A 15,644-nucleotide genomic window follows, 5' to 3' on the forward strand; every position below is an offset into this window, starting at 1 on the left:
TGCCAGATTAAGCATTCAGACCTGAAGTGGCATTAGGTGGGGCTCAGGGCGGGTGCGTGGCAGACACGGAGATCGCTCCCCCAGGTTCGGGGCAGGAGGTCTGAAGAAGCTATAACCCAGCTCGAGGAGGAGGCCTCTGACTCCTGTGAAAACTGGCATTTGGCCTGCTCCAGCCCGGAGCGGGCAGCACCGGACTCTCAAGCTATCTTACACTAGTCAAACCTATTTCCCAAGTCTTTTTTCGCACAAGCCATGGCGTTATTTGCAAGGTGCAAACTTGTCAGGGGAGAGTTTCGCTGTTTATTTCACCGCATGATGGATTTACAGGTGCAGACGAGCCGGCCTGCGCTACATCACGTCTGCGTCTGTGTGCCCTGGACAGCGCGGGCACTGAGCTGCCCCCAGCCTGGCTGGCGTGCGCCTCGGGGGCCTAGGCACACATCTGCTAGCAAGGGTGTGATGCTGTGGAGCCTTCCTCTCAGCTGCAAGGCATCTCAGCTTCTTAGCTCAATTGCGAATAGCCTGCCTGTGCCACCACCTTCCCACCAGGGTGGCCCATGACTCAGGAGGGGACAAGGCTGCCCCCTTGCCTGAAGGTAGGACCACCCGGTACTGTACGGTGCTGCCATTTCTGCCCCCGGGCCTCTGGGCGTCTGGAGGAAACTCCAGTCCGGGCCTGCTCAGCCCTTCCTCAGCAGCAGGCCTAAGACAGCATGTTTTACATGCATGCATGAATGTTCACAGGCAAATACACACAACGCACGTTAGCATGTGCACGGCCCATGCCCGAGGAGGACCTGGGAGAGAGAAGGTGCAGGGGCGCACTGATTTTAGATACAGGCCTCTCACGGAGGATGAGAGACCTGCTTTGCAAGTTGAAAATTAAAAGATGCTTTCCGTGTCAATGTATTTTTTTATTAAATCAGAAAAAGCAAGATACAGTAAGCATGGTAGCTACCAGTCAATCATGTGCTACTTTGAATTACATTTTAATAGACTCGTGGTCCTGTTTATTCATCTGTACAAGTATTAAAAATCTTAGGTATTGGAATCATCTGTAAATTTTTATTAACTGGGATTACGGGGTGGGTTTTATCAGAGCACATCCTGAGAACATTAGGAAATTACAGACAGACTTGAGATAAGTGTCAGACAGAACAGATGAAGCAAGCCCCTCAGCCATCTGAGAAACATTAATAATGTAAGATTGCAGAGACCAAGTCGTGGTTAGGGATAGATACAGCAGGCGGATTAAAATGGGGGCCCCGGCGCCCCCTCGTGGTGCCAAATAAACTGGCAACTTGGTCTATTTTGTTTCGGGTATTTTTTTTTTTTTCTTTTTGAAGTTGTAATCCTTGCTCCTGTCACCCAGCTTCCCAAAGCCGTTGTTTTCCCAAATCATTTCAAGCCCTCTCCAGTCAAACGCTACCCTCTCGTCAATCACTTTCAAGGGCCCTATTGGAAAACCAACTCTTATTCATCCCCCCAGCCCCTCCCCTGCATTCCATCCCAGGAAATTGGCAACCTCCCGACAGACTCCAGGCTCTTCCTCCTTGAAATGTGAATTTAAACAAAGGGATTTTCGGCTCCCTCGTCAAGCTTAGAGGATAAGCGTGTATTTACTACAAAGCTTAATTCCTCCCAGCAGGCATTTGCCTTCGGCAACTTACTTGTGACCACCATTTTTCATCACTTAACCCTAAGGCCTCCCTCCTCGCCCCCCACCCCCCAATCCCCTCACCCCCTAATCCCCCACCCCCCCAATCCCCCCACCTCCCTGCTTGGCAACCTTCGGCTCCTCTGACCTGACGAGTTAACCTGCTCAACCGTCTTTACATTATTTACCAGGTAAGACTGGACCAGAGACATAAATAATACACCTTAATATACAACAGCTCAGGCTAATTTGTAGGTGGATTTTCACGTGATAACCATCAGGACACAGAGTATGTACACAGGGGCGGGGTGCAGAGGGGAGAAGGCATCTCGGAGGCGGGAGCCCTCGTGGGGGCTGCAGTGATTTGTTTACTTGGATTTGCCAGCGGGGCCGATGGACACCGGGTCTGTTTGCACTTGGGCGTCCGACATCCGCTTTGGTCCCTGGAGGAAAATAGAAGAAGTTGTATTTTAATGAAAATCTCTAATATCAGCAGCTGTTGCCTTTTATTTAGCACTGAACTCTGTGCCTGATGTGCTAACTAGCTATACCTGGTGCATCAAATGAAGGCTCTCCGGTTGGATGTTGAGCTCCAGGACCAGTCCGGTTACTTTCTAGCTTTGTGACAAGCCAGTTATTTTGCACAAATTACTTAACTCTTTGTGCTTCAGTTCCTTCCGCTTTAACATGGGGGTGATAAAGCTGATCTCAGGGAAGGAGAGTTCTCTCTAGTCACTTTCTGACCACATCCCGATCTGCCAGCACCTTAGCATCGAGGTTATTTATCTCACACCGTCTCCTGCGCCAGCCTGGAAGCCCCCAGGACTGTGGGCTGTTCCCTTGGTGCCTAGCAAGTGCTTGGCACACAGTAGGTCTTCTTTAATACTGACTGAATGTGGCTGAATAAACTCGAGTCACGTACTATTAGTACTATTTGTTGTTATTGTTTTACTTTTTCTGTCAAGTATAATTTACTTCCAGTAGCAACATAAAATACTAGCATAGTGGGGCCTCCCTGGTGGTGCAAGGGGTTAAGCACTGCACTATGAAGCAATTTGCAGCCTCTGCAGCACAGGTTCCATCCCTGGCCAGCCAGGGAGCAACCCACATGGCGAGGCAGACCTCTCCTGTCTCGCCCACTGCTCCCTTCAGCAGTATATTTCAGTCTGCCTGCCTCTTCTGTACCCCACACTGTCTCTGGTGAAACCTCTCACCCCCCACCCTCTGGCCTGTACCCCAGCTCTTGTATGCACAAATAAATAAATCTTTAAAAAAATACTAGCATAGTGTAAAGCAGTAACGTTAATACTAGTATAGTGCATATGGCAGTAACAACATACTAGTGTGGTGCATACGGTAGTAACATAACATGCTAGCATAGTGTACATTAGTAAAATAAAATGCTAGTCTAGTGTATAGTCAGGACATCCTACCGGCCAGTAGCAACACTATACTAGTGTCTGTTCAGTAGCAGCATAAAGGGCTAGTACAGTAGTAACATACTCGTACAGTGTATGCAGTAGTAACATACTGCACTAGTATACTGTACAGTAGTGACAATACTGGCACGTATACAGTAGTAGCACAATACTAGCACCATGTGTGCAGGCCATGCCCCGCTGGCACAGGTACAGTAGCAGCGCCTCAGGGCGGCGCAGGGCAACGCTGTGCACAGCACCGCCTGCACGGGGAGGCGGGGGAGCCCATGTACCAGGGATGGGACGTGTGTCATGCACACAGTCCCGCAGAGCGAAGCCAAGGATGGGGTGCAGAGGAGTGGGGTGCACGCAGAGACACTGCAAGCACGGCAGGGGGAGCACGCGGGCTGTGTGGTGTGAGGTGTGCGCGGTGTTGGGCAGGCCTGGTGAGGTGTACCCTGCACTCATGCAGGGTGTGAGCTCCTTTGCTCAAAAGCAAAACGTCTGCGGACAGTTGGGTTGCTTTCTAGAGACTTCCTTCTGGCTCCTCAGCTCCTTGGGCACCACCTGCTTCCTGGTGGGCGCGCGCAGTGCGCTGGAAGAGTGGGAAGAAGAATCTAGCGGAGAGGACACCCCCTGGGGGGGGCAGAGATCCCTCAAGGTGCACTGGAGGCCAAGGCCAGATGGGGGTCAGTGAGGGCGGCTAGGAGCTCATTTGGGGTCTGTGGGTTCCATGGCTGGGCCGGGGTCTTGCAGCCAGCAGGGTCCTCTCGGCAGGGGTGCAGCATCTGGGAGCTATGTCCGGCTTGGACATCTTCTAGGTTTGCTTTCATGCTCAGGCAGTGGCAGGAAGGCCTCCCCCCTCCACCGCTGTTGATGGTGACCCTGGGAGGAGGTGGGGCTTGGGGACCAAGTGTCCCTGGCTTATGGGGATGTCCCTTGGTTAAAGAGATGATGTAAATAATGGAACACGGCCCCACAGAAGGGGATCTGCAGTCTACCTGTCACCTCTGCAAGCAGATCACCATCAGCTCCCCCAGGTAACACTGGAAGTGCATCAGTTGGGTGTCTATTTCTGTTCTTGAGCTTCTATAGCCATTCTCCATTTTAAAGGCAGCAAAAACAGCCTTTAAAAGTTGTAAACAAAGTTCCAATACTTCTTTAACACCTTTAGTAACTTCCCAGCTTATGCAGGATTCCATCAATACTCTGCAAATCTGTGTGTGCCGTCTCTGACCACTGCTGAGCCTCACCTACTTCCCACTCACCAGCCTCCAAAACCAGGGCTCCATCCTTTTCCCCAAGCACATTAAGCTCATCCCAACCCCAGGACCTTTGCATATGTGTCCCCCCTTCTGGACTAAAGAGTTTTGCTCTCTCCCTGTTTGGCACCAGTAATCCTTGTTGACTCATCTCAAAATATTAATGTTCTGGATCCATCAAAGGCACACACCCAGCCCTGTCTGCCCTCCTCCTGTCCAGAGCAACAATGTGGCATTATCCTGTGTATCTCCCCTCCATGACTCTCACTTATATTTCTGCTGTTTAATTTATCTGTGTTATGCTTTCCCGCTAAAAATGTGAGCTCTTGAGGTCAGAAGTCCCATTTCCTTTGTTCTCTGAATATATCCCCAGCATCTAGTTCAAGCCTTGCCTGTTTCTGTAAAGGGCCAGATGGTAAATATTTTAGGGTTTGTGAGCCATACAGTCTCTGTTGCAACTAGCCAACTCTGCCTTTCTAGTGTGAAAACCTCACAGACATTATGTAAATGAAGGTATGTGGCTGTGTTCCAATAAAACTTTATTTATAAAACAAAAGTGGTGGGCCAATTTGGCCCCCAGGTTGTAGTTGGTATGACTCATTATCTGGAATCCACAAGGCATTCTACAAATATCTGTGAAGTGAATGGATGGGTTATTGGAAATATCTAAACTCCTGGAGCCGCAGTCGGGTAGGAGAGCTGGGTTTCTGTAGGAACACATTTTGTGACGGTACTTGAAACGGCAAATCTAAAATACCTTCTACACCAGTCTGCCTAAAATTGCCGTGTCAGTAAAAATAATTCCTCTGCATCAAGACGTCATTACTTCTGCCATCCAAGAAATAGCACAATTGTTTTTTGATGCCCTAAACATCAATGCTCCTTGTCATCACCTGTTCCTGCCCTTGTGTCCTCTCCTGCAACCAGTCAAGCTTCTCTTCCTTGCTGGCTCACCAGCACACCTTTGAGTCTTCACTGCTCAAAACTCGCTCTGTCTTCAGACCTCTCCTGGCTCCCTCTCTCCATCAGTTAATTCCACCTTAGATGTCACCTCCTCTGGGAAGCCTTCCCTGATATGCCTCTCAAACCCCAGGCTGGGTCCTGGCCTCCTCCCACCCCCCCAGCTCTTCTCTCATCTCCCCTGCCTGTGGGTTCTGGGCCAGAAAGACCCCTGTGGACCTTGTAGCACAGCCTTGAGCATACGGTAGGTGCTCAAAAATAATAGTTTGACTGATGTCCAGCCAGCCTCTAGCCCTTGGCATTCGGAAGAACACCCTGGCCCAGAGCCCACGAAGAAGAGGTCAGCCATCCACCTACCAGGCCCTTGAGGAAGCCCCCAAGGGACTGCCGCTGCCTCTCGGGTCTCTTCAGGGCCTTATCCCCATTCTGCAGTGAGTTCACCTCCACCACGGCCAGCTCGCACTGGGCTGCTTCTTTGGCTTCCTGCTTGTTGTTCTTCTGCTTGTTCACCTCGGCTGCTGCCTTCTTGTCCTTGGACGAGCTCTCTTTGCCCTTCGGGGTCGCCACTGGAGGTTCTGGCTCCGGAGGGGTGGTGGCCTTCTCTGTTGAGTTTGATGTCTACAGCAAGTTCAGACAAGATGCATTTTTAGTGGCTACAAGACAACTCAATAGCAGGTGAACAAACATTTTATCACAGAGATGTTCAAACATGGGGCTGGATCCACATTTTTACGAGTCCTGGGTGAAATTAAAAACCAGAAAAAGGTCACAGTGGGTGGGTGGGGGGTACTTATTTACCTAGTAATTGATCATTATAATGGATAATTAATGCTTCCTTCTATATTAGAACCTGGGTTCCCTTTTGGGAGCCACACTTCTTTCTCGATCATTCCATGGGATTTAGATAAATTAATTCCACCCCTGGACAAGAGCATGTGATTCTGGCCTGGCCAATCAGAGCACTGCATCTGACTGGGCTGCTGTAATTGGTTCAGGATGGGCCAACATATATAAAAGTGGAGCTAATATCAGAAATTTGCTGAAACAACCCAGAAAAAGTTCTGCTCCTTTTCCGTTGGACTTGAAGTTATGAAGTTAAAAGGCTGAGGTTCTCAGAGTCCCCACCATTTCCAGGAAAAATCTACTTAAAAAGGAAAAAGCAAAGCTGAGAGATGAAAAGAGAAGGAGAAAGTTCCCACAGACTGATAGCCTGGTGTGTGCCCCTGGAGCTAGCTGTTCCTGAAGTCCATTTGTGTGCAAACCAGCATTGAGAGGGTCTCTCCTACTGTCAACCACGTTTGACACTTTGCCTGAGGATGCCTATTATTTTCTTCACGTTTATGTCTATCTGAATTTCTGATATGAAACTGTCCCTTCACTCCATGAAACAGTGGTAGAAGAAAATGATTATTTATGTTTAGTTTTAAACATACATCATTCACAATGAAGTGAAATGTTTGCTGTCCTAGTTGGCTCCCATGATTTGGAGGGACAAGTCTGTAACACCCAAAATTCTAGCAAATATGAGGTAAATTACAGAAACAAAACATCTACTGGAAAGTAGTTCTCTACCCCTCATTTACTTGAACTGAATATGGGGGCCAGACAGATAAAATAAAAATATGAAAGAGGCTAGGGGTAAGAAAAGTCACCTTGAGACTTTTTGTCCCCAGGCATGAAATAGCACTAGAACTATTTCTCTAGTGTGAGAAAAGCACCAGTTCAGGCAATGCTGGCTTTGGTGATGGGGAGACAATTTGGAAGGGTGGAAACTGTGATGAACTGAATAGCACATGCCCTGTCTAAAGGGACAAAGCTACTTAGGCTCAGCCAAGAGCTACCAGGTAGGAGTAAGCTCCAGCACTCTCAGATCTTCTAGTTCTTCACTGGACACTTCACATTGATTTTTTTTTTTAATGTAAAATATATCAATTCATAATATTGACTTCAAAAGTTTTAAAGCCCTGTTTATGGCAAACCACCAAACCCCAAGGACACTTGGGGCCATATTTGACCCATAGATGTCTATAAGCTCTGCTTCATGAAGTTTCGTGCCAGGTCCACAAATTCTATACCAAGGAGCAGTTTTGACTGAGAATGTGGCTATCGTCTGAACTCTCATTTCATTTTGGTGGGTCAAGCACAATCTTTAGAAGTAAGTGAGAAGGAGAGTTAGTGCAAAGGCCTCCATGGGGGGCAGCCATCTGGAGGCAGAACTTCCTGGAGAAGGATGTGTCAGACCCCACATGCAACCCCAGCTCCCGTCAGGTTGCCAGCGGCCAGGTGGTAGCAACTGCTGAGATACAACTGCCCCTAGAGAGGCAGCCAGAGAGGACACTCACCTGAGAATGAGCAGTCCCACCAGGGTGCTCTCAGAAAGGCCAGAAACCAGGGGACCCCTTCAAACACTCCCTATGGCTTTTTTAAAAAGATTTATTTATTCATTTATACAAGAACCGGGGTACAGGCCAGATGCGCGGGAGGGTGAGAGGATTCACCAGAGAGAAAGCAGGGAGCAGAACAGGCAGACTGATGAAATGCACTGCTGAGGGGAGCAGCAGTCGAGACAGGAGAGGTCTGCTGCTCCATGTGGGACCCTCGCCGGCCGGCCGGGATCGAACCGGCACTGCAGAGGCTGCGGACAGCTTCACAGGGCTGCGCTCAGCCACCTGCACCACTAGGGGAAGCCCCTCCCTATGGCTTTTGTGGCTCAGAAGATTCTAAGAGGCAGTGGGTGACTAAGAGCTTGGTGTGTGGAGTCCAAGGGATGGGTGAAGTGAGCTCCCCCGTGACCTTGCTCCATCACCAGAAATCCAGTGACGTCCTGGCTTCCTCACCCACACAGGAGCAACAGAGACAGCACACCCCAAGGCTTGTGAGGATGAAGGAGCTGGTTTTGGAGAGCCTGTTGGATGGCGTCCACAGAAATGCCAGCCACAAGTGGACCCATCCTCTTGGCTGGCCTGGAAGCGAGGGCACTGCAGCACATGGAGCTGACAGTTTTAAAACCAGGAAAATCCTTGGCAAACTGGGACCCGTGGTCATCTGCTTGCACGTCAGTGCTTAACCTGGACACTTTTTTAGGCGAGGCTGTGGATCTGTGCCGGGTGCGGCTCATGGAGACTTGCTGAATGCAGCCCCCGGGGGCGCCAGCCTCGTCTCCTGCTTCCCTCTGCACTCTGCTCCAGCCTCGAGGCCTCCTCTTACTCCTAGAACAAACTTATTCTCAAAAGGGAGCTTCACCCCCGATACCTCTGTGTGGCTGTGTCTCCAGGCTGCCTGTGTTTCTCTCCCATGAACGTGTAGGGGGCATCTGAACAGGAATGTTCTTTGCACTCCACAGGGTCTGATTTAAGTACAACCACAATGGAACCACCTCCTCTCCTAGCCCCGCCACACAGATGAGACAGAGGCTCGCACAGATTTGATAATTCGCCTTTAGTCACGTGGCCCAAAAATTTGGTTGAGGCAGGATTCAAACCCAGCGAGTCTGCCTCTCCTGCTCTTAACCCCTTGTCTGACAAAACTAGCAGAGGGATATTTGATGACATTTCTGTGGAGGGATATTTTTCAGGTAAAAAAAGAGCACAGGTTGTAGAGTGTTGAACATGAGTTGATTCCATTAAAAAACAAACAAGCCTATAGTTATTAAAAAAAAATGTACTATGTTTCCTGGGGAGAGAGAACAGAAACCCTGAGCCCATTCGCTATCCAAGAAATAGCTCCTACTAAGTGCCAAGTACAATGCAAGATGGGAAATCAGAAGAGGCTCCTTTTTGCCCCCACATGCCCTTGAGGGGCAGGGGACGAGAGAGAAGACGCGACTCAGAGAAATGACCCATTAGAACGAAAGTGTCATGAAGCAGAAGATGTAGCAGGATGATGGTTGGGTGTGGAAGGGCTTCTTGAGGGGTGACAGGTCAGCCAAGACCAAAGCAGAGGACTGTCCATGTGGACAAGCGGAAAGAAAGTGTATGAAAACCTTGTGAGAAAAAATAGTGCAGCCAGCGTCGTTTGTTCCTGCCGGTGTCTGCAGAGCCCAAGGCAGCGCCTGGTCTACAGTGATGCTCAACCTGCAGCCATGCAACGCCTTGGCTGTGGTTGAGAACAGCATTGAAAACGAGGCTGGAAAGAAGCGAGCATCGACCAGCTAGTCCCTCCACCAAACCACGTTTCCAGGCCACTTACTTGGTAGTTGGAGTCTTTCCCATTTATATCTTCCGTGTGGGTGAGCCCTTCATCCCCTTTCACTGACTAAAATAACAAAACAGACAATGGCCTTTCAGTGACCACAAGCACAGCGACATGGACAGCACAAGGGAACTTCTGACATGGACGAGCTCAGTCATTCGCCACTGAGATTCGGGACCAAGGCAAAGGGAGACCAGCTGGAAACACATCCCTCTGGAACAGCCCACCTCCATGCAGCCTGTAACCAGAGCTTGATGACATTCAAGCCTTGGCTTCCCCAAACAACAAGAAAAGTCCAAAACCTTGGGAGTAAGTCATTCTGGGATAAGTGATGGTGAAGCTACTGACGTTGGAACCAGGAGGTAGTAGAACACATTGAATGAAGGAATAAATGAACCATTAAACCATTGCTAGTCTTCTATTGGTCACATTTGGGGGGTGGGTGTTCCGGATTTCCTCCCCTGGTAGAGAAATAGGAGGTGCCTGATGTTCCATTTCCTATCCTTTAGTGCCCCCTGCGGTCAGTGGCATCCACGACAGGGATGGAATGCACCCGAATCAAAATTGCTGATGAGAGACAATTCATGGCCAGATTTTGAAGGCATTTGATCAAGCATCTCCGTAGAGAGTCCCTAAATCCACAGCTGAATCTGGCTGACAGCTGCATTTGCTATGTCCACTTAGCTCAAAGCAGTGACCCCCAAGCTCACTGCCTCAGCAACACCTGGGGGCCTTGTGGAATCACAGATTAAAGGGCCCCGCCCTGAGGGGGCTCATTCAATACATCTGGAACCCTTCTCAAGAATTTGCATTTCTAACATGGCAATGACAGCTGCAGAGCCTTGAGTGCAGGCTGTGGTTTCAAGGAGCAACAGGGTTGAATTCAATCCCATCCCTCCCGCTGGGCCCGGGATAGCATCCTGCAAACAGCCCTCAGGCTCTCAGGGGCATCCCTGCGACCAGAGCATCCACTTAACAAAATGAATAAAAGAAGAGTAGCTCAAAGTTTTCTAAGATTTTTCTCTGTTGTTCATTTTGAGTTGCATGAAGCTATATTTGTTCAAACGGGAATTTATACTGAGTTCAGACTAAGGGTGCTATTAAATCCATCTGAGGCCTCTTTAATACTAGTAGTTCTTAATTCTTTCTCCCTCCCTTCTTTCTTTCCTTTCTTCCTTCCTTTCTTATTCCCTCCCTCTCTTTGCAGATCCCTCTTGCAGAGACAAATTAGAATAGTTCCCATCGGATTTTGTATTCAAAGGACATAACCGCAGAAGTTCATCTCCTTCCCCAGCTGTCAGAAGCAGTAGTTACTGTTTAAAGAGATGAAAATTCTTTCAAACTATTCAGAGCTTTGAAGAGCAGCTTGAGGACTAGTAAGTCATTTCGGAGACTGTCCAGACCAGGCAGCTTTTTTCAGCAAGCCCCTGAGGGCCCTCGGCCTGCAGAGCCGAGCTGGGACCTAGTTCTGACACCCCAGCCTTGCAGATGAATAAAGTCATTTTTTGTGGTTTTCATCGTGTGCATGCTCTGAGGAGCCATCCCCACTAGCTATCACTCAGATTCAAAACACTGTGGAATGTTTGGTGTTGGGTGCATATTTCTTGGGAAGAAATCAGATGTATTTTGATAGAGAGTGAATCCAATCAAAGCTGAGATTGAACAGAGGAAGCTTTGCGACCAGATTTTAATTTAGTGTGAGTCTATCAGCAGGAGTGTTTACTGGATCAGCCTCATTTCAACAGATCCTACTAGACATTTCCAGGATAAACAAAGGCTGTGTTTTACCAAGATGTTCACTTGACGTGGAACTGGGCAATCGGGACAAAATGACACAGCCAAGGTCAACCTCATTTTAGTGACAAGACTATTCTAAAAACTTAAGTCCGAAGTGTACGTGTTCATGTGTTCATTCTCCTCTTGGCTGTAACATTGGGTAAGCCCCGCCCATAACCATGGCATCTCAGGCAAACCAGTAAGAGGATGATCTTGGAGAGGGAGTTTAGGGTTTTCTCCTTCCATTTACTCTCAAAAAAAGCAGCTCCTGCTGGAAGTCCAGGAAGCTGCAGTAACTCAGGAGGACAAGGAGGAGACGTCAAGCCCCACTGCATCCATGTGCCCTGTCTGCGCAGAAGGCCAGGGAGGGCATCTCGCAGGGTTTGTGTAGGAAAAATGTCAGGCTTTTCTGCCCTCCCGCCATCAGGATAGATGATGGATCCTCGCGGTCCTGAACGCATGCCTGATGGCAGGCACCTGGCATAGGGTGTGGGCCTAGGTAGATGGGATTCACCTGGGCTAAGATTGTGCTTTTTAAGGGCGGTGTCACGGGGACGCCAGCAGCAGCAGAAGCAGAAGCAGAGAAGGCCAGTGAGCCCAGATAGAGTGAAGACTTGCTGGGGGCTGGGAGGCCTGCCTGCCTCCCGGCCCCCCAGCACCCCTGCCTGCCATATGTCTGGTAAACCCCGATAAAAGACCTGCAAAAAACCGCTGAGGACTCTGACTCCTGCTTCACCTGGTCTGCATGTGATCAGAAAACCTGCACTGTGTCCATTCCTGCCCTTTACAGTTTGATATTGAGCAAGGCACATGATGGGCTCAGTGCCCCTTGCAGGCAGGCAGTACACACTAGCTATTATGAATATCACTGTTGGTGACGGAGGAGTGTCCACTCAGCACAGAGTCCCCGTAAGGAAGGAATGCTAGTTGCTGATAGAGCTACAAACTGCCCTCCTGGCCCCCCAAATGCTGCTTTCAGAAATTTCCCCAAAGAGCAACTCAGAATCCCTATTTTAGGACTAGAGGAAGAACTAGGGTTAGGAGATCCAGTTTCTCTCTTCTAATTACCGTCACAAAACCCTCCTCCAGATAGTAAATTTCAACAGGTTTTCTTAGATGTATTAGATTGACTGTCATCAATAAAAAAGCTCTGTGGGTTTTACTTTGCCCAGAATTAAAGCTCATGGTCTTTCTCTGAGCCTGAGAATGTTATTCCCACCAAGAGTTTCTTACAAAACTCATGGTCTAAAGAAAGAGGCACGAGGAGGATTAAATGTAATACTGGAAATGACGGTAGCTTGGAGGAGGAAAGCACTTTTCCAGCATGAGGTGTTATTAATATTGACAAATCATCAATCTATTGTCTCTTCCTACCTCCCTCCTTTAAGCTTCAGCTGTCTACCTGCTGGGTGGGCGCATGACTATTCTCCACCCACTCGCTTTGTAAAAATATACTAGGTGCGTCAAAAATCCAATTTCTTGACACACAACTGAATTAATACATATAAGAATCTTTTTCTATTTAGGGCATGACAGATGTCTTAGCTATTCCTTGCAATTATTTTGAAAATCGGTGGGACCCCAAGGATATTTGTGAAGAGGTATATTCACATGTGTCGGAGGCAATGCTAAAACTGAGATTCTATTTTCTTTTCAAATAGAATTATTTGAAAAATAATATTCCTGCTATTTTTATTTTTAAGAGAGGTTAATTTCTGGAGACAAAAAGATTTCTTTAGAAATGAACTGGGCCGTGCATTTATTTAAACGAAAAAATACTCAACCAGGAGTTACTTTGCCTTGGGATAGCAAGATGCATTACTTGAAAGAACTTTAAGGGAGTCAGGGGCTAGAAGACAGAAAATCAGTGATCTGATGAGTGGCGATACTGAATACAAAACAAGTGTGATGCCTTTGCAATTGCGTTTTCTATTCAATTATTATTTTTAAAAAACTATAGTAGTTTGCTAATAATTAAAATCTGGCTGAAATATTCACCTATCAGCTTAAAAAACCACAGTCATGATCCAGATGTTGTCTCTACTGTCAAGCATTTTAGAACAAGTTTTTTTTCCTGCATAAACCCAATAACTATAAATCAGTTTGGAAGCCAGGAAAACATTATCAAAAATGTTTCCTGAAAATGATTGCCGAAGCTGACTCCTGGGAATCTATACTATGGAGATATGAAAACATGTAGATCTGAGGCACATAGCAGGGCAGGGGGAGGGAAACAGGTCAAAATAGGGGAGGGAAGAGCACAAGGGACTGTGGTGAGAGTTCACGGGTGATGTGGCAGTGGGAGGTGTATGGGAACTACACCTGAGCGAAGAAATCAAATATTGTACAGAAATAAACAATGTCTGAAAAAATGTCAGTGCACAAGGATGTTCACGCAGGTTTATTGAAGCATCAGGGATCACATGTGTAAGACTCAAGGTGTGTGCTCAACAGATCTGGAATTTATTAGCCTTCTTCTCCATGAGGACAGGGACCACATCTGTTGATGCTTACTCCCGTAACCCTATTGTCTGGAATATTGTGGCTGCTCAATAATTACTTGTTGAGTTAGTGAATGAATAAAGTGCTAAACATTGGAAACAAACAAAATATCTATGAGTAGAGTCATGGTTAATCAGGCTATGATAAATTCAGACAATGTGACTTGATGAAGTTTTCATAAAGAATGAGGTAGTTCTATGGCAAACTCAGATACCCACAAAAATAGGATTAATGAGTGAGCTGGGCTGGGCGTGACAATAGGGAGTGGTGGGGATTGTGGTGAACTGTGTCTTTTGTGTACTTGAATTAGTTGCAGTGGTACTACATTGTTCCAATGAAAACAGAACAGCATAAAAGACAAGTATAATTAGGATATTTGGAATTTCAGGAGAAATCTCAATAATCATGGAAACTTTGGTGTTTAAACATTAAAATGAAAAAATAGTGTTCAAGCTCTCAGACATGCTTTTAACAGACAATAAATAACAAGAGCAATGGGCATTATGAGACCTAGTACTATGACTCCATAGAGGATTGTTTGGGAAAATATGTTTTCTTTTCCCACTAGCCCCATCCGATGGAGAAACAATTTCAAAGGACACTGTTTCCAATTTGTTCCTCTAATAACTCAGACTTACCCAGTTTCTACTGTTAGAACATATCCCCAAACAATATCTAGTGGATATCCCTGGAGGATAAACTTAAGTGACATAAAACTAGAATGCAAGGATTTGTTTTGGATGGATTCAGTGGGTGGTTTAAAGGTTTCCTATCCTTATTTAGCACTCTTGTATTTTCTCTTTTAAGTGGAGAAGTCTCATGTTGCTTACTTGGAAGAGAACGTCATTCTGTTTGGGTTTCTTTCTTTTTTTTTTTTAAACTCTCAACTCCATCCAGAAACAAGAAAGTTGGATCCTCCTCAATGTTATGAACTATTTGGGGATCCCATTTGTAGTTTAGATGGGTTGCCAGAAATAAGCCAAATGTTCTTTTCTTTCCTGATATGGTGTCAAAATTGGTTGCAAAAGCTCAAATCTTGATCCCCATTTTCGGTGCCAAGTTGCCAGGAATACAGATGGGTTTCCTGCTACATGGACTGCCCACGACTCCCTCTCTCCTCTTGCTCCATGAGAATCCAACAATAAAAGAAAATGGCTCCTGTCAACAATTTCTAGCAGAGTTGTTTCTAATATGCTTCAACTCCCACTGGCAAGGGTTTTGTTTGGTTTTGTTTTGTGGACCAGAAAGAATTCCTTAACAGGTTGAGCCTGTGAAATTAGAGATTGCTTTCTCAAAGGATTAAACTCCCCAATGCTCCTGAAAATAAAGGCATACTATAATGAAATTCTTGTTTTTCATTAAAAGAGAATTAAACCAATGACCTTTTACAGGAGTTTTTGTTTTTTGTCTTCTAACCAATTTGGCTTTTATTGCGTTGTATGATTTAAGTTTCTGGCTGTTTAGCTATTGAATGTACAAGACTCTTGATAGGCACCAAAAGATGCCTGCCCACACTCTCTCCCTTCGATATAACTAAAGGCATGGCAAATTCACCGACCATATTTGCATGTTCATTATTATTAGAAGATTATGTTGTCATTTCCTTATTGGAATTAATAAATCGGCCCTGTCCAAACTGTGTCATTCACACATCACCTTCAGAATTTCTCCAAAATCAATATATAACTCGGACTATGTATTACCAATCCTTTAAAAAATGCCTTATATTCTTTATGTAGTAAATGTATTTTCAAAGGAAACCGCCTATCATTACCAGCATGAGAACTGCAGTATCATTTACATAAACAGAAGGAAAACTTACAAAATAAATAAAAAGTGAAGTAAGAAGTCATAGCCACTTCTCGGTGGATGCTATTG

General features: G+C 46.7%; 1 protein-coding gene across 4 annotated transcripts in view; it reads right to left on the reverse strand.

Moving 5' to 3' along the window:
• Window positions 1-1,783: 1,783 nt before the first annotated feature.
• BCAS1 (brain enriched myelin associated protein 1) overlaps window positions 1,784-15,644 on the reverse strand; it is a 68,984-nt gene continuing 55,123 nt past the window's right edge. For 3 of the 4 annotated variants that reach the window (XM_054698339.1, XM_037500624.2, XM_037500632.2), the window contains 3 exons: window positions 9,486-9,551; window positions 5,655-5,915; window positions 1,784-2,100 (listed from right to left, as the gene is read on the reverse strand). In XM_054698339.1, coding sequence (XP_054554314.1) covers window positions 2,026-2,100; window positions 5,655-5,915; window positions 9,486-9,551 — 402 coding nt within the window. In that variant the 3' untranslated portion in view covers window positions 1,784-2,025. The remainder of the gene's footprint in view (window positions 2,101-5,654; window positions 5,916-9,485; window positions 9,552-15,644) is intronic. The other variant, XM_054698344.1, reaches the window with a different exon arrangement.

The sequence above is a fragment of the Talpa occidentalis genome, unplaced genomic scaffold, assembly GCF_014898055.3.
Source record: "Talpa occidentalis isolate TD23 unplaced genomic scaffold, MPIMG_talOcc4v2.1 talOcc4.10, whole genome shotgun sequence".
NCBI classification, from domain to species: domain Eukaryota; kingdom Metazoa; phylum Chordata; class Mammalia; order Eulipotyphla; family Talpidae; genus Talpa; species Talpa occidentalis.